Source organism: Gorilla gorilla, chromosome 16 (assembly GCF_029281585.2).
Source record: "Gorilla gorilla gorilla isolate KB3781 chromosome 16, NHGRI_mGorGor1-v2.1_pri, whole genome shotgun sequence".
Taxonomy (NCBI): Eukaryota; Metazoa; Chordata; class Mammalia; order Primates; family Hominidae; genus Gorilla; species Gorilla gorilla.
Genome location: NC_073240.2, coordinates 86,490,576 through 86,511,787, shown reverse-complemented (window position 1 = coordinate 86,511,787; position 21,212 = coordinate 86,490,576). Strand labels below are relative to the sequence as shown.

General features: G+C 55.5%; 1 protein-coding gene across 1 annotated transcript; it reads left to right on the top strand.

Moving 5' to 3' along the window:
- The first annotated feature begins 3,785 nt into the window (after positions 1 to 3,785).
- LOC101127226 (A disintegrin and metalloproteinase with thrombospondin motifs 7-like) lies at positions 3,786 to 21,194 on the top strand. Its single transcript, XM_063698744.1, is given in 18 exon segments — positions 3,786 to 3,839; positions 4,572 to 4,623; positions 6,320 to 6,419; positions 7,808 to 7,977; positions 8,305 to 8,440; positions 9,342 to 9,463; positions 10,709 to 10,953; positions 11,235 to 11,376; positions 11,918 to 12,034; positions 13,388 to 14,096; positions 14,098 to 14,704; positions 15,666 to 15,818; positions 16,253 to 16,426; positions 16,507 to 16,653; positions 17,813 to 17,845; positions 17,847 to 17,927; positions 17,929 to 17,980; positions 20,735 to 21,194. Coding segments are annotated over 18 exon segments (3,252 nt in total). The 3' UTR covers positions 20,893 to 21,194.
- Positions 21,195 to 21,212: the final 18 nt, after the last annotated feature.

Here is a 21,212-nt window from a genome sequence, read left to right as displayed (position 1 = left end):
CCACCTCAGCCTCCCAAAGTGCTGGGAGATTACAGGCGTGAGCCACCGCTCCTGGCCCATGCCTGACCTATTTTTATAGACACAAGTTCTTGCCGTGTTGTCCAGGCTGGTCTCAAACTCCTGGACTCAAGTGATCCGCCCACCTTGGCCTCCCAAACTTCTAGCATTACAGGTGTGAGCCACTGCACCCAGGCTATTTTTATAGAGACAGGAGTCTTGCCATGTTGCCCAGGCTGGTCTTGAACTCCTGGCTTCAAGCAATCTTCCTGCTTTGGCCTCCCAAAGTGCTGGGATTACAGGCATGAGCTACTGTGTCTGGTCTAAAGTCTTTATTGATAACATTTTGAGTGATACTGATTAAAATATAAAAAAGTTTTACCATAGATATTTGCGTTAGCTTTTTTATTGTTGTATAACAAAATACCACAGCATAAAGTTTGAAAAATAACACATATCTCACAGCTGCACACAGTTTAGCTGGGTCCTCTCCTTAGGGTTTCACATTGCTATAATCCAGGTGTCAGCTGGGGCTGCAGTGTGTCTCATCAAAGGGCCAACTGGGGAAAAAGACTGACTTCCAAGCTCCCTCAACGTGGCTGGCAGAATTCATATTTAACTGTAGGACTGAGGTCTATTTCCTTGATGACCTTTGGCTCTGAATTGGGAGCTGCTCTCACCTAGGGACTGCCTGAAGCTCCTTGTTGCCTGGCTTATCTGTAGACTTTCTTACAACATGACAGCTTGCTTCTTTAAAGCCAGCAAGGGCTTCTCCAGTCTGCTAAGATGGTATCTTATATAGAACATAACACAGGAGTGACATCCCATCACTTTTGCTATATTCTTTTGGTTAGAAACAAGTCAGGTCTCCCATCCCAGCACTTTGGGAGGCCGAGGTGGGCGGATCACTTGAGGTCAGGAGTTCGAGACTAGCCCGGCCAACATGGTGAGCCCCCATCTCTACTAAAAATACAAAAAAATTAGCCAGGCATGGTGGCTAATCCCACCACCTGTAATCCCAGCTACTAGGAAGGCTGAGGCAAGAGAATCACTTGAACCTAGGAGGTGGAGGCTACAGCGAGCTGAGATCGTACCACTGCACTCCAGCCTGTGTGACAAAGTGAGACTTCATCTCAACAACAACAACAGCAACAACAAAAAGAAGTCAGGTCTTGCCTACTCTCAAGGTGAGGGGATTTTATAGGGTATAACGGGTGATGCATGAAGATCACGGGGCCCATCTTAGAATTCTGCATACTATAGTATTCTAATAATCTCTAATAGATGTCCAATAATCTCTAATAGATGTCTAATAATCAGCAGAGAATATTTTCAGTTTTATCTTCATTGAGTACCATTTTTTTAGATTTATAACTAATAAAACATTATTTTTATATTAATTACATTTCCTTCGCTTTCTTGTGAGGGTTTAGAAATTAGTCTATACATTTATCCTGGGCTGTATTTTTCTGTGGGCTTTCTAGGGTGTGATGTGAGTACACAGAGTTTACACGCACCTCACTGAAACCATTTTTTTTCCTTGCAGCACTGTAAGGGCTGTGGTAACTAACATAGGCTGGACACGGTGACTCACACCTGTAATCCCAGCACTCTGGGAGGCTGAAGCAGGCAGATCACTTGAGGCAAAGAGTTTGAGACCAGCCTGGGCAACATTGTGAAACCCCGTCTCTACTATAAAAGTACAAAAATTAGCTGGGTGTGGTGGTGTATGCCTATAGTCCCAGCTACTCAGAGGTTTAGGCAGGAGAATTGCTCGAACCCAGGAGGTAGAGGTTGTGGTGAGCTGAGATTGTGCCACTGAACTCCTGGGTGACACAGCGAGACTTGGTCTAAAATAAATAATAATAATAATAATAAAGAAACAACGTAAAGGGACTTAAATTCTTAACTCTTGGTTTAATGTTACTTGACTTCCAAAGACTAACAGATTAGTCATATATAGTGCCGGTGCAGGTATGGGGAAACTGGCACTCAAGTTGTTAAGTTTAACTGGTACTTTCAGTTCTGATGTGTAGTTTGGCAACATATCAAAATTAAGAATTTGCATTTGCTTTGATCTAGCAATTCCATTTATAAGGATTTATCCTACAGAAATATGTGGTTAAGAATATTCAAAGCAGAATTGTTTAATGTCAAGTAAGTAGAAGAAACCTAAATTTTCATCAGTGCTATCGATTAGATGTCAAGTCACTGATGCAACGGAATTTTACACAGTTGATTAAAAGAATGAGGCACGGCTGGGTGCGGTGGCTCACGCCTCTAATCCCAACACTTTGGGAGGCCAAGGTAGGAGGATCACCTGAGGTTGGGAGTTCGAGACCAGCCTGACCAACACGGAGAAACCCTGTCTCTACCAAAAATACAAAATTAGCCGGGCATGGTGGCCTATGCCTGTAACCCCAGCTACTCAGGAGGCTGAGGCAGGAGAATCGCTTTAACCTGGGAGGGGGAGGATGTGGAGAGCCAAGACTGCACCATTGTACTCCAGCCTGGGCAACAAGAGAGCAAAATTCCATCTCAAAAAAAAAAAAAAAAAAAAGAATGAGGCACATGTATTATGGCCATGAAAAGTTTTCTGTAACTTTGAAAACTTCAATTTTTTCAAGAGCATTAAAAGAAAAATTTCCTTGTAAATAAAGTAATAGCTTTTTCCTGGTCCATAAAGAAAATACGACCTGGAAAGAATAGATCTTATATTTAAACAAAACAAGGCTTTGATTGTGTTAATACAAAATAAAATATGACAAGGAAAAAATTAATTTTTTGTTAAATTCATTGTACTCAAGTTGGAAATCCTGGCTCCTTTCTTAGATACATACTATCTAATTTTAAGTTGTTGTTGTTGAGACAGGATCTCACTCTGCTGCTCAGGCTGGAGGGCAGTGGCGCAATCATGCTCACTGCAGCCTTGACCTCCTGAATTCAGCGGATCCTCCCACCTCACCCTCCTCAGTAGCTGGGACTATAGGCATGTGCCACCTAATATTTTGTATTCTTTGTAGAGATGGGGTTTCGCTATGTTGCCCAGGCTGGCCTCCAATTCCTGGACTCAAGTGATCTGCCCACCTTGGCCTCCCAAAGTGCTGTGATTATAGGTTTGAGCCACCATACCCAGCCTCCAAGTTTTAATATAAACATATTTCTTAATTTCACTGTGGAAGGGGTCACATGACAGTAAAAGAATGCTTTAGAAATTGTCATATCTACAATGCATGGATCATTGGGACATCACAAGAAACTTTTCCTGTATTCTATATAGAATACAGGAAAATCCTTATAAAATTATCTTGAAGTACAGGAGCAATTTCTAACATTTTGGGTTTTTTGGCAAAGCACAATGTAGCTTTAATAAGACTAATGAGGACCAGGTTGTCATCTACAGGGACTAGACATCTTAATATCTGTTTTCTGTTGGAGGGCTGGAGGGGCAGGGTACATCCAAGCACTCTGGAATCTGTTTTCCGTGTGTGATGTACAGGTTGAAAAGCAGTCTTCCATTTGCACAAACGGAAAGTAACAAAATTGTTTAAATTAATCAGAAGTCTGTAACGAGGTTAAGTAAAGGCTAAATGTTGTCGTTTCTTGTTTATCATTAGGAACACGTGATGATGGTAGTGCTGGTGATGAGGGTGACTGGGCTCAGAAATGATCATAGGTACACCTAGGTTTTGAGGCCTAATTTTCTTGTTTCTGGAAATGAGGTTAGAAACAAGAGTACTGATCAAAATCTCTCTTGGCTGTTACTGTTAATATGGTTTGCATCTAGAATGACACAGAAAGCTCATTACCCATATCTTTTCTATGGCAGTGAGGAAAACAGAGTAAGTTCATGAACACAGGGATTTAGCCTTGGGTAACGAGGAAGGGTATGAAGCAAGGTTACTGACATTTCTAAATGTCTGGAATCTGATTTGAGGCTGGGCACGGTGGCTCATACCTGTAATTCCAGCACTTTGGGAGGCCCAGGTAGGAGGATTGCTCGAGCCCAGCAGTTTGAAACCAGCCCAGGCAACATGGCAAGACCCCGTCTCTGTAAAAAATACAAAACATTATCCAGGCATGGTGGTGCGCACCTATGATCCCAGCTGCTGAAGAGGCTGAGGTGGGAGGATCGCTTGAACCCAGGAAGTTGAAGCTGCAGTGAGTCATGTTCACACCACTGCAGTCCAGCCTGGGTCACAGAGCGAGACCCTGTCTCAAAAAATCAATCGATCGATCAACCCGACTGTGGCAGATGAAAAACTTGGCAGTTAGATTTGGAGCTTATGGAAACTTTCAATTAATCTTTTCCCATATTTTGAATTTCTAGAGCAAGGAGACTGGCTTTCACAGAGGTTTGGGTTGAATTCAGTTTTCTTCAGAAGAACTTCAGAATGCACTACAACAGGAAAATTGTATTCTAGATGGAGTCAAGTCAATCTGTTTATATATCAGATATATCTATGATGTACATGTAGCTACTATCTGATTATGTATCAATTAAATAGATCATAAATGTGGAATGATGGGGACTTTCAGAGATTTGTAACTGAAGCTGCCTTCATGCTTGTTAGAATGGTGGGGTGGAAGAGTTCCCAGTTTTAAAGGAGAAGTACAAGAAGACCCGTAATGGTTAGCAAGATATACAGAACACAGTGGACATAGCAGCACACTTCTCAAGTCAGGTAAGCTGGGGCTGAAATCTTGCCTTTCCCGCTTATTATGTGATCTTGGGTCAGATTGCTTTACTATTTTATTTTTTATTTGTTTTCATTGAGCCTGGGCCTTTCTATGCTGCAGGTTAGTCTTGAACTCCTAGCCTCAAGCTGTCCTCTTGCCTCAGCCTCCTACAGTGCTGGGGTTATAGGACTAAGCCACTGTGACTCGCCCAATTTACAATTTTTAATGGAGGGTGAGGGAGTCATAAGAACAAAAAAGATGGTAAAGGGAATTTGAGGAGAAAACAAATAAAACAACAGGGTACAAATAAAAACTGCCTGAGTTCTTTTTACTGACTCCCTCATAAAAAGGTGATTTTCAGATCAAATATTTTTGCAGACATTGCCTTTCTTTCCCTACAGTGCTTATTTTTTTCAGCTCCAGGTTCAAGCTCCAAGGCCTAAAGTTTTCCAAACATCTGAAGAAGAAGATTTTTGAGACTGTCCCAGCCTATTACATAAAGGAAACATAACCGAGAATTTTGTCTAAAGGTTTTTATTTGAAACAAATATTTGCACCAAGCAAGAGCTTCTTTTCCCCACTCCAAATTAAAACACAGTGCAACAGGGGCCACATTTATTTGGCAGGGCAGTTCCAATATGTGAACATCCTCCTCCTCACTGCCATTGGGGTGACTTGACTCATAAGCAGGTGTTCTTACACAAAATATTAACCCGAACTGCTAGTGTCACACAAAAAGAAGTGTTCTTGACTGTGTATGTGGGCCAGCATGTTCTACAAATGCTGAAAGGTGGGAGAAGCACAAATACAACCCACTCTTTAAAAAAACTAAACAATTCAAAGTAAAACGTTCTATCCCTGCCCTCTCCCCGCCCCCACCTTCTCCAATAATAAAATGTAGCATTGAGATTTGGTTTGTATCCTGACCATTCACAAAGTGTTGCCCCATGGGACTTGCATCATTAGGGTTATGGATAATCACAGTTCATTTGCTTTGAAGAGACGTGTGTCTACTCCTTCCTCCTCTTCTTGCCTTCATGCTTATGTTCTTTGGGGCGGCTGCTGAGGGTCTTTGAGAGCCACCATGCTGTCTGGCTTCTTCCAAAAAGTTGTCCAAATCAAAAGAATCTTCTTCAAACTGAATGGTCCTTCTCAGCCTCTTGGCCTCTCTGCCTATGGTCTGAACCAGAAAACTCCTTGTCAGGAACAAATCTAGGAAACAAGAGAAAAGACTATGAACTATTTTGTTTTCACTGGTGTAAACACTGAAAAGGAGTTGTACAGCTTTATACCTGTTGGTCTTTATTCTGGTTTCTAGCTCATCACCATACATGTCCTTGTCCAGATTTTTACTGGACCTATAAAAACTCTGGACCGTATCTTTACCACCTCTCTAGGCTTGATCATAAACATTATAAATTTCATCTTCTACACCTGCAAATCCACTGTCCATACCCTGTAGAAAAGTGGATGACATTAAATGAAAATATAAACATCAATTATTAAAAGATGAATCTGACAACATTCATGTGAAGAGTAAACTCTTGCTAATTCATTGCTCAAATTTTCCACAATCTGAACTGCGAATTTTAAAAAGGTCTTCATTGGACTACACGTGGTGGCTCACACCTGTAATCCCAGCACTTTGGGAGACCGAAGAGGGCAGATCACTTGAGGTCAGGAGTTCAAGACCAGCTGTGGCGTGGCATACAGAGAGCCAAGCAGCAGTGCATGCAGCCTATGTGAGTGTGGGGCCCAGGGTGCCCTGGGCAATGGGACAGAGGGACCCAAACAGTCAGCCGATTGCAGGAGCTTGGCTCTGTCCCAGCCCCTGGCTCTTAGAAGTGTCCTCATAATGGTCAGTCTGAGTGTCCAGGCCACCTTGAGTCACTTTCAAGGAGTGTTCTGAGGGCTGACAGGGTCCCCACTGCTGACCCCTTTGCAGAGAGGGGGATACTGAGGCCCAGAGACTGGAGAGACTCAGCAGAGGCCACGTGGCAAAGCAGCTGCTGGCTGGAAGGAGGCAGGAGAGGGCAGTGGGGAAGAGCATGGGCCCCGGACCTTAGATGGCTCAGGGTTCGAATCCCCTCTTCACCCCTTCTCTGGGCCTCCGTTTCCCCACCTGTATAATAGCAGTGCCCATCCAGTAAAGTTGTAGTCAGGGGCAAATGCAGTTTATGCAGGCCAGCCCCTCAGCCCTGCAGCTCATCTGTAGTGGGCACTCAGCAGGAGGGGCTTGGTGGCCTCAGAGGCACAACAAGGGCCTGAGATGAGATGGAGCAGCTGGGAGGATGGGACAGCACTGAAGGGGTGGCCTGAGGTGAGTGACTTCACCTCTCTGGATCTCTGTTTCCCCATCTAAATGGGGGGGGCGCAGGGGGTGTGAAGATCTGGTGAGAAGCAGAGGCCAGTGGTACTGTAGACCGAGGCACTACCCGGCTGATCTTCACTTCAGGAGGCCACCCGGGGCAGGCATGGGGTTCACAGCCAGCCCCACCCAGGGCCCTGCGCTTACCCAAGACTGGCCTGTGCCCCTCCCTGCCTCCTGGCCTCCAGGTCTGAGCTGGGTGGGGGCCAGCGACCCTGGCCTAAATGTGGAGGATTTCAGGAGCTGTGCTCCGTCAGACCTTTCAGCTGGCTGGGGCCCTGGACGCTTCCTTTAGACCCGGGCTGGGGGTACTGCCACCAGGAGGAAGGCTGAGGACTCAAGGGCTCGTTAGGATGCTGGTGTCATGGGCTGGAGACTCGGAGTAGTCCCTCCAGCCAGTGCTAGTCATGCCTGCAGCTTGTCCCAGCTTCTCAACAGCCCTCTGCAGGGGCAGCCCCAACCCCACTTTATACATGAGGAAACTGAGGCCCAGAGGGTGGCCGAAGACTTGTCCACCATCACACAGCAGGTTGGGGGCAGAGCTCAGGCTTCCTGCTGCCACCTCCCCACAGGTCCTTACAGACAGGGAGGGTGTGTCTGGGCCACAGGGTGGGCAACCCAAGGGAGGGGAGCAGCGTGCACAAAGCTGGGCAGCAGGGATCTTGGGGTGTGGGTGCAGGAGGAAGCTGCTTGCTCTGGGCTGTGGCCATGCAGTAGCACTCACTGGGCCCTCACTGGGGTCCACCCCGGTTCTCCCCACAGGCCCAAATACAAAGGCAGATACTGTGTGGGTAAGCGGAAGCGCTTCCGCCTCTGCAACCTGCAGGCCTGCCCCGCTGGCCACCCCTCCTTCTGCCACGTCCAGTGCAGCCACTTTGACGCTATGCTCTACAAGGGCCAGCTGCACACATGGGTGCCCATGGTCAATGACGGTGAGTGCTGCCTCCCATGGAAACATTGAGACTCAGAGGGCGGCGAGCGGGGTGTGGGTCCAAGGTTACCCTGTGATGCGAGCAGGAGGGCCAGCCTCCACCCCAAGCCTGGGCCACTCCCACTGTCCCCTGGGGCTGCTGCTCGCCCCTAGCTCCCCAGTCTGCAGCCTTGCAGATAGCTACCAGCCCAGCCGGAGCCTCCAGCATGTTTGTGCCGCTTGGGAGCCTCCAGCCTGCCATGGATGTGTGTCACGGAGGGGTCTTCCTGGTGGCCTCCATACTCCTGCTCCAGCTGTTGCTGATGACTCTTCTACTTGAGCCCCCCAGTGAACCCCTGTGAGCTGCACTGCCGGCCCGCGAATGAGTACTTTGCCGAGAAGCTGCGGGACGCCGTGGTTGATGGCACCCCCTGCTACCAGGTCCGAGCCAGCCGGGACCTCTGTATCAACGGCATCTGTAAGGTGTGCCTGGTTAGGAAGAGGCTCTCCCAGCACTGCCTGCCCCCAGCCCCACTGGCGGGCCCCAGGTTCTCTCCTGGTCCTCCTCGGGCCACCCTCCCCATGCTCTACCATTGGGCTTCCCAGCCCCTACTCTCTATGACCTCTAAGGCAAAGCCCCTACCACGCCTCCTGGCACTGGGGACCCCCCCCAGTCAGGCCTCGCCCCACTGCGTTTCCTTGGATGCCTGCACCAGCACCGCCCCAGCCAGGAAACCGGAGCCCAGGCAGTGGCTTGACCTCTTGCTGGCTGGCTGACCCCAGGCAGTGGTTTGCTCCCTGATAGAGGGGTTAAATGAGGTGGCACAGGTGACATGAAGGGCTCTGAGCCCCGAGGAGTAGCCCTCAGCGTTTGGTAACAATTTATATTCTTATTTTTCATAACAACGATGGCCTCTCCTCTTTGCCCATGTCTCCAGCCACCTACTTGTCCTTGCTTCTTGCCCTCTAAACCACTGGGGTATCAAGGCCTGGGCTCCGAGGAGGACCAGGAGGGAGGTGCCAACCCCCAGTGCCTTTGACGTTGAAATTCCCTGCACGCGCTGCTCAGGAGCCCGTGGCGTGTCAGATCCCCTGCCTGCCCGCAGGCTTTGCAGAACTCTTCCCTTCTCTTGTCTCTTGTGATGCTCATGACATGCCTTTAAGGGAGGGGTGGGTCTCCCTGTCTCACATCTGAGGAAACTGAGGCTCAGGGAGGTAGAGAAGTTCACCTGGGTCAGAGGCACAGCTGGGGTGGGGCAGGGCCAGAGAGAGGCCTCCCGACCCCCACTCCCAGCTTTCTTCTCCTGACCCTGGCTGGCCCCTGGGGCTGAGGCCACAGAGGGCTGGCCGCCAGCACCAGGGGCCTCCCCTCCTCGTGTGTTTCAGAACGTGGGGCTGTGACTTTGAGATTGACTCTGGCGCTATGGAGGACCGCTGTGGCGTGTGCCACGGCAACGGCTCCACCTGCCACACCGTGAGTGGGACCTTCGAGGAGGCCGAGGGCCTGGGTATGGGGTGGGACCACTGTGGGGAGGGGTGTGCTCTTCACCTGGTGGCCCCTTCCCCATCTCCCCCGGGCCCCTGTCCTTGGCCTCGTGGCCCCCACCCAGCCTAGAGATGGCTAAGCAGGGAGGGCTTGCTGGGGTGGATTCTTGCAGGAGTCAGGGGATCCCTGGCCCACATGCAGAGACCTGTCCCCATGGGGAGTCTTCCTGTCCCAGAGACCCCAGGCAGGGCCACCCCGACTTGTGTGTGGCCCCTGGGCCTTTCAAAGAATGGCCCTGAATCTTCTGAGACCCCAGCTCCATGCCCTCACCTCTGGTCTGTTTTGCACATGTTGCTGAAGTACTGACTGTGTGCTAGGCGATGAGGACATGCAGGTGAAGCGCTCAGTCCTGAAGGGGCACAGAACCTTCTGGTGTGATCAGTGCAGTGGAGGGAGGCCCAGAGGGCTGTGGGAGCACTGAGGAAGAAGGTCCTGGCCTGGGGAAGTCAGGGAAGGTTTCCTGTAGGAGGCGGAAGTTGAGCTGAATCATAAAACTCAGAAGAGATGGAAGGGGCGTTCCAAATGGAGGAAAGAGCTTGCGCCAGAGCCCTGGAGGCAAGAAGGGAAGGCAGGGCCAGCTATGGGGCCTTGAGTGCCAGGCTGAGAAGCTTAGATTTCATCCCAGAGATGCAGTGCAGTGTGGTGGATAAAGCACTGGCCCTGGAGGCTGCTTATATTGCAGCAGGACGCTCATGCACGTTACTCTCCCTGTCTGCCTCGCTTTGCTCATCTGTAAAATGGGGATAATAATAGTACCATGCTATAGGGCCGTTACCCATGAGCTTACACATGGGAAGTGCTGAGAGTAGTGCCCGGCACGTGATGGGTGTGATGGAAGTGAATGAATAAAAGCAGGCCGCGTGGGGATGAGGAGGGTGTCCCAGGAGAAAGGCCTGGGCACTTTGGTTTTTTTTAGAAAGAGAACGCCAGCCGGCCCTTAGAGTAGGGGATGGATCCAGCCTTATGATGAGACCAGTTTAGGTCCCCAAGAGAGGAGTGACGGGGCATGGCCACGGGGTCAGGATTTATGGCACCTCCGCAAGGTTTTGGCGACCCATGACAGATCCGAGCAATTTGGGGAGCTCAGACTTTAAAGCTAATGGCGAAATCTTTGGCATCAGCAGGCGGAGGCAAGTGGGGAGAGATGTGAGGGGAGCAGGTGGGGATAAGCAAGCTTCTCACCCCGGGCACAACCCTTGCCTGACAGGGTATGTGGACGTGGGGCTGATCCCAGCCAGCACACGTGAGGTCCGCATCCAGGAGGTGGCTGAGGCTGCCAACTTCCTGGCACTGCAGAGCGAGGACCCAGAGAAGTACTTCCTCAATGGTGGCTGGACCATCCAGTAGAACGGGGACTACCAGGTGGCAGGGACCACCGTCACATACGCACGCAGGGGCAACTGGGAGAACCTCACGTCCCCGGGTCCCACCAAGGAGCCTGTCTGGATCCAGGTGCCTGCCTCCCGAGGCCCAGGCGGGGGGAGCAGAGGCGGAGTCCCCAGGCCCAGCACCTCCCATGGTAGGTCTCGTCCTGGAGGAGTGAGCCCTGGGTTAGTCACAGAGCCTGGCTCTGAGCCAGACCCTCCTGCTGAGGCCTCTACCTCGGTTTCCCCATCTTTAAAATGGCCCAACTGTGTAGCTGCAGTTCACAGAGGTGGCTGGGGTCAGCTCCTTTAAGACTGGGTGGATGGAGAAGACACCTCGTGCTCACGGGCCCCCGCCTGCCCACCCAGCTGCTGTTCCAGGAGAGCAACCCTGGGGTGCACTACGAGTACACCATCCACAGGGAGGCAGGTGGCCACGGCGAGGTCCCGCCGCCCGAGTTCTCCTGGCACTATGGGCCCTGGACCAAGTGTACAGTCACCTGCGGCAGAGGTGAGAAGTGGGGCAGGCACAGCCCCGCCAGCAGGGGCTTCATCTCTGGACAGGGACACTGGCTTCAGCTCCCAGCTCACTGCTGGGCCACCATGGGTTTAGAAGTTTGCTTCTCTGAGCCTCAGTTCCCCATCTGTGAGATGAGGCTAGCAACCACCCCATGCCCCAGGCCCACTGGGAGGGTAAATGGATGAGGCAGGTGGGTGCTGGCTCGCGGCGTGTGCTCAGTGTGCTGCAGCTCTTGGCGTTCTCCCTTCAGTGGACACAGCTCCCCCTTGATTTTGTCCTTGCTCAGCTCCGGCAGGTTTTGTGCCTGCATTTCTGCTGCGTCCCGGAGACCAGTCCAGTGGCCCCTCACCACGCTGACTTATTTCCCTGAACTATTTATGAAAAGTAGGGCAATTTCATTAACTCCGACTCTTCCTCCCCATATTTCCCTCAGTCTCCCCCCATGCTCCTCAGTCTCCCCTCTGCCCCTCCGTCTCCTCCCATACCCCTCAGTCTCCCCCCATACCCCTCGGTCTCCCCCCATACCCCTCAGTCTCCCCCCATACCCCTCGGTCTGCCCCCATACCCCTCGGTCTCCCCCCAATACCGCTCAGTTACCCTCCGGCCCTCCAGTACCCCCGACGCCCCTCAGTCTTCCTCCCCCGGCTCGGTCTGCCCTGCTGTTCCTCGATCTCCCCACACCTCAGTCTCCCCCTTTGTCTCTTAGTCCTCCCCTTTCCCCCTCAGTCTTCCCATCGTTGACACTCAGTATCCTCAGGGTCTCAGAATCGGGAATCTGAGATACAGACATTTGAGCATTCCTTCAAATGCTATTATGATGACAAAGTGAAAATGGAGAACTGGGCAGATACCTTCCAAAGCTAGGAAACCCATTTTATCTAATACAGCTGTCTTTATTTTATTTTATTTTATTTTGTTTTATTTTGTTTTATTTGTGATGGAGTCTCACTCTGTCGCCCAGGCTGGAGTGCAGTGGCGCGATCTTGGCTCACTGCAGCCTCCGCCTCCCAGGTTCCAGCAATTCTCCTTCCTCAGCCTCCCGAGTAGCTGGGATTTACAGGCACGCACCACCATGCCTGGCTAATTTTTTATTAGTGGTAGAGGTGGGGTTTCACCATGTTGGCCAGGCTGGTCTTGAACTGCTGACCTCAGGTGATTCGCCCGCCTTGGCCTCCCATAGTGCTGGGATTACAGGTGTGAGCCACTGTGCCTGGCCTAATACAGGTGTCTTTAATTGGACAAACGTGAAAACCAACAAATACATTTGCAGCGCTAGACATTTGGGGAATTGTCTTTCAGCAAATTGGCTGCTTTGCAGGTGGACCACTTAGGAGCGTCTGCAGAGGCAAGTGCCCTGTGGTGGCTGGAACAGACAGGGGTTCTTTGTCTCAGGCAGGAAGTCCCAGGTGCACAGTCCAAGCTGGCGGGACCTGGAGCTGACTGGCCCTCAGCCACACCATCCTTGCCATAGCAGCCTCCCCTCCACTCCTGCTTGCCACAGATGGTGTCCTCCCTTCCAGGGCTCTTGCAGTGTTCTAGGCAAGAAGGAGAGAGGAAAGGGCTGACTCCCAGCGAGGGACTTGTGCCTTTTTCTCCTGAGCCAGGACTGTGTCCCAGACCCCCCTAGTTGCAAGGGAGCGGCAGTGGGGTGTGTTTTCAGCAGGTCCCACTGCTGCCTTGAACAAAATCAGACTCTGTTGGTGAGGAAAGAGGGGGATGGATGTGGGACTGGCAGCTCAGGGGAGGGACAACTTACTCTTGGGACCACGGGGCAGGGGGTGGAGCAGAGAAGGCAGAGCCACCAGCAGACGGGATCCTGCAGCTGGGCCTCAACAGGCAGTATGGAAGTGAGTGTCCAAGGTGAGGAACGTGGCTGTGCAAAGTCCCCAGGTTGGACAGTGGCAGAGGATGTAAAGGACTGGAGCAGTGCCAAGGCTGGTGTGGGGATGGAGAGCAGGGGCTGTCCATTGATGCCCCATTTCTTGTCCAGACATTCTCTGAGCCATTGGGAAGGGTGTGGATGGTGGGACCGTGTGTCAGCGGCCCCTGGACACACTGGGCCCTGAAGGCTCAGGCAGCGGCTCCTCCAGCCACGAGCTCTTCAACGAGGCTGACTTCATCCCGCGCCACCTGGCCCCACGCCCTTCACCCGCCTCATCACCCAAGCCAGGCACCATGGGCAACGCCATTGAGGAGGAGGCTCCAGAGCTGGACCTGCCGGGGCCCGTGTTTGTGGACGACTTCTACTACGACTACAATTTCATCAGCTTCCACGAGGATCTGTCCTACAGGCCCTCTGAGGAGCCCAATCTAGAGCTGGCGGGGACAGGGGATCGGACGCCCCCACCACACAGCCGTCCTGCTGCGCCCTCCACGGGTAGCCCCGTGCCTGCCACAGAGCCTCCTGCAGCCAAGGAGGAAGGGGCAACGGGACCTTGGTCCCCGAGCCCTTGGCCTAGCCAGGCCGGCCGCTCCCCACCCCCACCCTCAGAGCAGACCCCTGGGAACCCTTTGATCAATTTCCTGCCTGAGGAAGACGCCCCCATAGGGGCCCCAGATCTTGGGCTCCCCAGCCTGCCCTGGCCCAGGGTTTCCACTGATGGCCTGCAGACGCCTGCCGCCCCTGAGAGCCAAAATGATTTCCCAGTTGGCAAGGACAGCCAGAGCCAGCTGCCCTCTCCATGGCAGGACAGGACCAATGAGGTTTTCAAATGATGAGGAACCCGAGGGCTGCGGAGCACCCCACCTGCCCCCGAGACCCAGCCCCACGCTGCCCACTTTGTACCCGGTCAGCAGCACCCACTCCTCTCCTAGTCCTGACGTGGCGGAGCTGTGGACAGGAGGGACAGTAGCCTGGGAGTCAGCTCTGGAGGGTGGCCTGGGGCCTGTGGATAGTGAACTGTGGCCCACTGTTGGGGTGGCTTCTCTCCCTCCTCCTCCCATAGCCCCTCTGCCAGAGATGAAGGGCAAGGACAGTCCCCTGGAGCCGGGGACTCCCACCTTCCCAACCCCAGGACCAGGCTTATGGGACCTTCAGACTGTGGCAGCATGGGGGACCTTCCTCCCCACAACCCTGACTGGCCTCGGGCACACGCCTGAGCCTGCCCTGAACCCAGGACCCAAGGGTCAGCCTGAGTCCCTCAGCCCTGAGGTGCCCCTGAGCTCTAGGCTGCTGTCCATGCCAGCTTGGGACAGCCCCGCCAACAGCCACAGAGTCCCTGAGACCCAGCCGCTGGCTCCCAGCCTGGCTGAAGCGGGGCCCCCCGCGGACCCGTTGGTTGTCAGGAATGCCAGCTGACAAGTGGGAAACTGCAGCGAGGCAAGTGGCGTGGGCTGGGCGGGCAGGGAGTTTGCGCAGGACCTTGGTGACTGTTTCCTCATCTGAAAATGAGCAGAGTGGGACACAGGCGCCGTCTGTCTCGCCTTCCTTGGGGCGGGGGTTCCCAGGAATAGGGGAATGAGGGGACCTGGGGCCCATTCCTGGGCAGCACAGGGGGCCTCAGGGAAGGCAGGGGCAGGCACACTCTGGCAGCACAGCATGCCCCAGGATGGAGCTGGCTCAGACAGCTGTGCAGTGGGGAGGGTCCCTGTGTGGCCGCCAGGCCCAGTCCTGCCCAGCAGGCAGCAGCTTCCCTGAGGCTCTGCCTGGCTCCTCCAGGCTGGACTCAGCCCACTGCTACCTGGCTCCTCCAGGCTGGACTCAGCCCACTGCTACCTGGCTCTGCCCTCAGTGGCTCCACCCTCCTTTGGCAGTGACCTGCAGACGTCTGAGCTGCATGAAAGAAGCTGGCTAGTGCCCCCTCCCTGGGTCCCCAGATGGTCACTGCAGGAGAAGCAAGCTTCTGTTCAGATTCCTAATTTTGGGGTGGGAAGGGGCAGGCTGAAGCCCACAGGGCTTGTTTTGCGCGGGGATAGCCAGCGATTTGGCTGCTGGTACCAGGACCCAGCCTTCCTTCCCTGGTGCCTCTGGGAAGCGACGAGGCTGGTCAGGGGTGCCCACAGGGTCTCCTCCCCCGAACCTCTGCACCAATGACACTGGAACACAGGCCCTTTGTCCCATGTGAGCAGGGACGGCTGGTTGCTGGGGGGATTTGACTTTTCATTCTCATGGTCTTCCTGGGAGGTGGGTGGAGGAGCCTATTTTGCAAATAAGGAAACTGAGGCCCAGAAGAGGGCCCCTGTCTTGCTGAGGTCTTGCTAGCCTAGGTGGGTAGTTTCCTGGCTGTGGAGGCCTGGCGAGGATGGGATCTGCCTGGCTTTCACGGGTCTGTGCCCCGTAGTGCTCCACCACCTGTGGCCTGGGTGCCCTCTGGAGGCCGGTGCGCTGTAGCTCCAGCCAGGATGAGGACTGCGACCCCGCTGGCCGGCCCCAGCCTGCCCGCCGCTGCCACCTGTGGCCCTGTGCCACCTGGCACTCAGGCAACTGGAGTAAGGTGCATGAGGATGGAGCCAGGACAGGCATCCCCAGGGCATGGGGTGGAGCCCTGGTTCCCCACGGCCTGTGTTCCGAGAGCGGCAGGGAAGGGGAGGGCTCCAGGCTGCATGTCTATGTGCCTGATCGCACCAGATTCCGAATCTCTTGGGAGTCATCTCATCTTTGTCTGGCTTGGCCTGTCTCCTTTCCTCTGTATCTTTGACCCCATCTGGACTTGTTCCTCCCTTTCTCTGTCTGTCCCAGCCCATGGCAGCCCCTGGCCATGCCACCTTTTGCCTGGGGCCTGCCAGCCTTGGCCTCTCGCTGGGGCTCTTCAGGGATTTGCCCCCGGCTGGGGCGTGGGTCTGATGCCTTTCCTGCCACACGCCTCACGGGGTCATGCCTGTGGGCCTGCACGTGGGGATGTGTCCACACAAGTCTCTCGGTCCCCAGTGCTCCCACAGCTGTGGCAGAGGTTCCTCAGTGTGGGACATGCAGCACGTGGACACATGGGACCTCCGGCCACTGTGGCCCTTCCATTGTCAGCCTGGACCTGCCAAGCTGCCTGTGCACTGGCCCTGCGGGGCCCAGCCCTGCCTCAGCTGGTACATGTCTTCCTGGAGGGAGGTGAGGCCTGGGTGTTGAGTTGGGGGGAGGGGACACCCTCAGACCCTGGCTGTGCCCTGACTCCTTCCCTGCCCACCCAGTGCTCCGAGGCCTGTGGCGGTGGTGAGCAGCAGCGTCTGGTGACCTGCCCAGAGCCAGACCTCTGCGAGGAGGCACTGAGACCCAACACCACCCGGCCCTGCAACACCCACCCCTGCACACAGTGGGTGGTGGGGCCCTGGGGCCAGGTGAGCCAGGCTGCGGGGGGGAGCAGGGAGCAAGTGCTTGGTAGCGCCTGGTCAGTCCTGGGTTGGGTGAAGGAGCTGTGGAGTGTGTGCTGTGAGCCAGGCTGTCTGTGGCCCCTGCACATGCAGCAGTCACTGGACGAAGCCCTGCCATGCTGGTGCTCACACCTGCCAGGGAGAAACAGACAAGGAAAGGGCACGTGTGCTGTGATGTCAGGGAAGGCCTTCCGAGGAGGGGTCTGGGGTTGAGACCCTAGGGAGGAGTCAGTGATGCCAAGGACAGGGATCGAGGGGAGAGCAGGTGTGAAGTCTGAGGCAGGAATGATGAGCTTGGGGAGATCAGGGAGCCCAGCAAAGGCCAGCGGCAGAAGGGGGCAGAAGCGGGGCCTCGGATGGGCAGGACACCTTCTGCTGGGCCTGTTTGGAACTGAGGGGTTCAGAAATCTCAGATTTGGGCCCTGAGCTGGGTCCGGGAGTCAGCTGGGCCAGCGTTTGAGTCTTTGTCTGACTGGCTGCTGAGTGACTCTGGGCAGGTTGCTTTGCTTTGCTGGATCAGTTTTCTCATCTGTAAAATTGGGACACTTTGGGAGAGGAGGGTCAGGAGGATTAAATGGAGGAACGCAACAAAGCACAGGGCCGGGCACAGCACGACACTGGCACAGACTCAGCACATGTTTAGGGCTTTCAGACCTGCACCTGTTAACAGCAAAGCCTGGCGGGCGGGGCCCCGGCTGTGAAATTGTCTCCACCCCTCCTGCCCATGGGCTGCAGCAGGTCCTCTGCCCTGTCCCTCGGGAACAGCGGTGTCTCGCCCACGTCTCTGCTCACTGCTGCATCAGGGCTCCATCCCGGGGCCCCTGCCCAGGCCTCTCAGGCATGTCCCGTGTGAGGGGCTCACTGCCCTGCCGCCCCAAGGGCTGTCCCATGGTTCTCATGCCCCTTCCTTCTGCAGCAGCCGATCCCACAAGTGAGAGTGGGGTTCCAGCACCAAGTGGGCTCTAGGAATGGGAACAGGTCCTCCGGGAGGCACTGAGAGAGCGGCTGGGAGCAGGGGCAGGCCAGTCAGGCACAGGGCGCAGGGACGGCTTCCCAGAGGAGGTGTCCCTGCCCCCACTGCTAGGGCTGGCCCTGGAGACACTCATTCCTCCCCTGCTCCCCCCAGTGCTCAGGCCCCTGTGGTGGTGGCATCCAGTGGTCACACACTGGTCAAGTGTGTCAACACCCAGACGGGGCTACCCGAGGAAGACAGTGACCAGTGTGGCCACGAGGCCTGGCCTTGTGAGCTCCCGGCTGTGTGGCACCGAGGATTGTGAGCCCGTCGAGCCTCCCCGTGAGTCCCCCGACCCCAAGCTCTCTGCTGAAGTGAGGTGGGGCGGGAAGGGTGATGGGGAAATTGGGTCTTCAAACCATTGCACCCGCAGCACCGGCTGGCTCCATCTGTAGTCTGGGATCAGGAGCCACTGAAAATCCTGATGCCACAGGATCCCATGCTGGAGGCTGGGCTGTGCTGGGAGTCAGTCAAGAGGAGTCCCAGCTACACAACATCCCGCAGGCAGCTTTCTGACCTCCGGTGAGTAGAGGGAGTGGCCTTGGCCCCTGATTTGCTGTGTGAACCTGGGTAAGCTCTTTCCCCTCTGGGTCTCAGTCTTCCCACAGTGAGACCGGGGATGTCCCTGAAGCTGTGTGAAAACTGGCCCTGGGTGAGTCCCTGTCCCCTCCCCAGCCCTGGCCTGTCCATTCCCTGGCCAGAGGACTGCCTAGAGTGAACAATGGAACCACAGGAAGGGCCTCCCTTCCAGGGTCCTGCTAATCCCAGTGGTGGGGGGTTTCCTGGCCAGCTGGGTCCTGGTGGAAGGGCCTGAGCTAGAGGTGGTTCTGGATATCCCACCCCCCCGCCTCCAACACACACACACACACACTCACACACTTCCTGCAGCCCCAGCTGCTCTCAGCAGTGCTGAGGGCAGGAAATGGGGTGGCCCTGGAGTGTCACCTGGGCTCCCCTCACCAGCTGTGTGGACTTGGGCTCCATTTCCCTCTCAGGGCCTTCATGTGCTGAATAAAGGGGCTGCCAAGCCCCATCCTTGCATAAGTGAGGTCTGGGCATGAAGGGCGCAGCACTGCGTGGGGATCCAGGTGGTGCTCAGGGAAGGCGGCTTTTTCCCCTCCCCCAAAGCCACTGTCATCCCCAATTGCAAGGTCAGGGAGAGGGCCTGGGGCTGACCCTGCCAGTCTAAGGAATCCAGGAGCTGTGGCCTGAAGAGCTGCGGCCCCTGTGCTATTGGCTGTCTGCCCCCTGACCCTAGGACAGAGTCCTCAGCCACAGCCCTCAAGCTGGCATTCGGGGCCCCCTGCAATCTCCCCAGTCTGCCTTCTCCCCTTGTCCAATGCAGCCTTCTCTACCTGCGCTGGCTCCTGGGCAGCCCTCATTTGGGCTCAGAGTGGCCCCTGCCATGCCTCGCTGCCATGCCTTGCTACCCTGCCTCTGGCAGGGGTGGCCTTCCTGCCACAAACCCCGTTACCTCAAGGCCAAGTGGCAGTGCCCCCACCCTGTCCTGCCTGCCCTCAGCACGCACCCAGCCAGCATCTCAGAGCACTCCTGTGTGCTGCCTGAGCTGGGTGCTGGCATCACATCTCTCGCCTTCATGGCTGGAGCTGGCCACAGGGAGTGGGGTGGTTATGATCCCAGGGGATGAGGACCAGATGAGGCAGAGAACAGGAACTGAGGCCCCTGGGGGCCTAGAACCAAGGACAGATGGCCCAGGAGGCTCTGGGCTTGCAAGGTCTCCCAGGGGCGGGTATGAGTGGGCTGCAGGGAGTGGGCTATGGGGGCTGGTTAGGTGGCTGAACTAGAAGCTGTCCCAAGTGAGGAGTTTTCTGCCACCAGTGAACAGTGGAGGGGCAGCTGGGAAGGTGTCTTGGACTTTGAGACCTGGAATTCCCAGGATGTTTTGCTGGTCTGTGGGACAGTTGGCAGGACGGGGGAAAGCCGGGAAACTCCAGAGTGTGCGGTCGCTGCAGTGACACAGCATGGCCACATCCGTTTGCTGTGGAGGTGGGGTTGACAGAGGAGGGAACCGAGGCCCAAGAGGTGAAGCAGCTTGTCTGAGGTCACCCCGGGCGACCAGGATGCAGGCCTGCAGATGTGCACTTTGGAGCTCTGCCTGGAGCTGGGGTGGAGGAGCCTGCCTGCTGCCTCGTGCCCTCTGCCGGGCCTGAGGGATGTCCCTGGCACAGGGCTGGCTGCTGTCCTCCCGCTCTTCCTCCCCAGGGAGGTCTGCTGGAGTAAGCAGGGCCCAGGCGGCAGGTGGGGGCTGTCAGCAGTGGCAGTGGCATCAGGAGCAAGGCCAGGAGGCTGGAAACAAGCCACTTCCCAAAATGGCTCTGATAACCACGGGGCAGGAGGGCCCAGCCAAGCCTCAGCCCTGACAAGCACAGCCTGCAGCCGGCCTCCCTCCCCACTGGGCCTGGGCTTAGTCCCTGGTTTCCGCTGACAGCCTGTAGGGCCCACTCTCTCTAGGCTTCGTGGCCCACCTGGGAAGTGGGAGGCTGGCCTGGGAGATGGGACCTGTGAGTCAGAACCCGAGGCTGTGTACAGCCCCTGTGGCTGGAGGTGGTCACGGAGGTCTGGCAGGACAGATGCACTGGGGCAGGGGGCGGTGGCGGGAGTCGGGGGCAGAGGCCGCTGCAGGTTGGCAGGAGGCCCCGGGACCGCAGTTCTGTGCCAGGATCTGTCGGGGAACACCAGGGGTGAGCAAGGATGGAGATGGGATGGCAGGGCGTCGCCCTGGGCAGGCTCTTTAACAGGCATGTGAGGGGGTCAGGGTGGGGTCTCAGGACCTTTCCTCCAGAAACCTCAGCCCAGCAGCGCCCGTTCTCGAGTCCTGGGGTCGGCCGTGAGTAGGTGGGACAGAGACACCAACAGTTGGAGACCTGCAACTCCGGTTTGGGAGCCGCTCCAAAATCCGGGGCTCTCTGCTTGGTGGGGAGCTGCTGGAGCCTCCTTAAGGTGGTTGGGGTGGGGAGCCAGGTTCTGGGTACCCCAAACCACTGGTTCTGATGCCTCTCTGCCCCCCCACTCCAGGCTGTGAGCGGGACCGCCTGTCCTTCGGGTTCTGGGAGACACTGCGCCTACTGGGCCGCTGCCAGCTGCCCACCGTCCGCACCCAGTGCTGCCGCTCGTGCTCTCCACCCAGCCACGGCGCCCCCTCCCGAGGCCATCAGCGGGTCACCCGCCACTGACGGTGCCAGGATGCACAGACCGACCGACAGACCTCAGTGCCCACCACGGGCTGTGGCGGAGCTCCCGCCCCCTACGCCCTAATGGTGCTAACCCCCTCTCACTACCCAGCGGCAGGCTGGGGAGCTCCTCCCGCTCGAAAAAGGTATTTTTTTCTTCTAACAGTTTGTGTAACATTTATTATGATTTTACATAAATGAGCATCTACCATTCTAAAGCACAGTGTGACTTCGTCTTGGATTTGGGGAATCTTAAAAGTGAGAAACTCTTCCCCCGACCCCTCTGCCCAAAACTCCACCGCTGCAACACCTCGGCAGGCGCG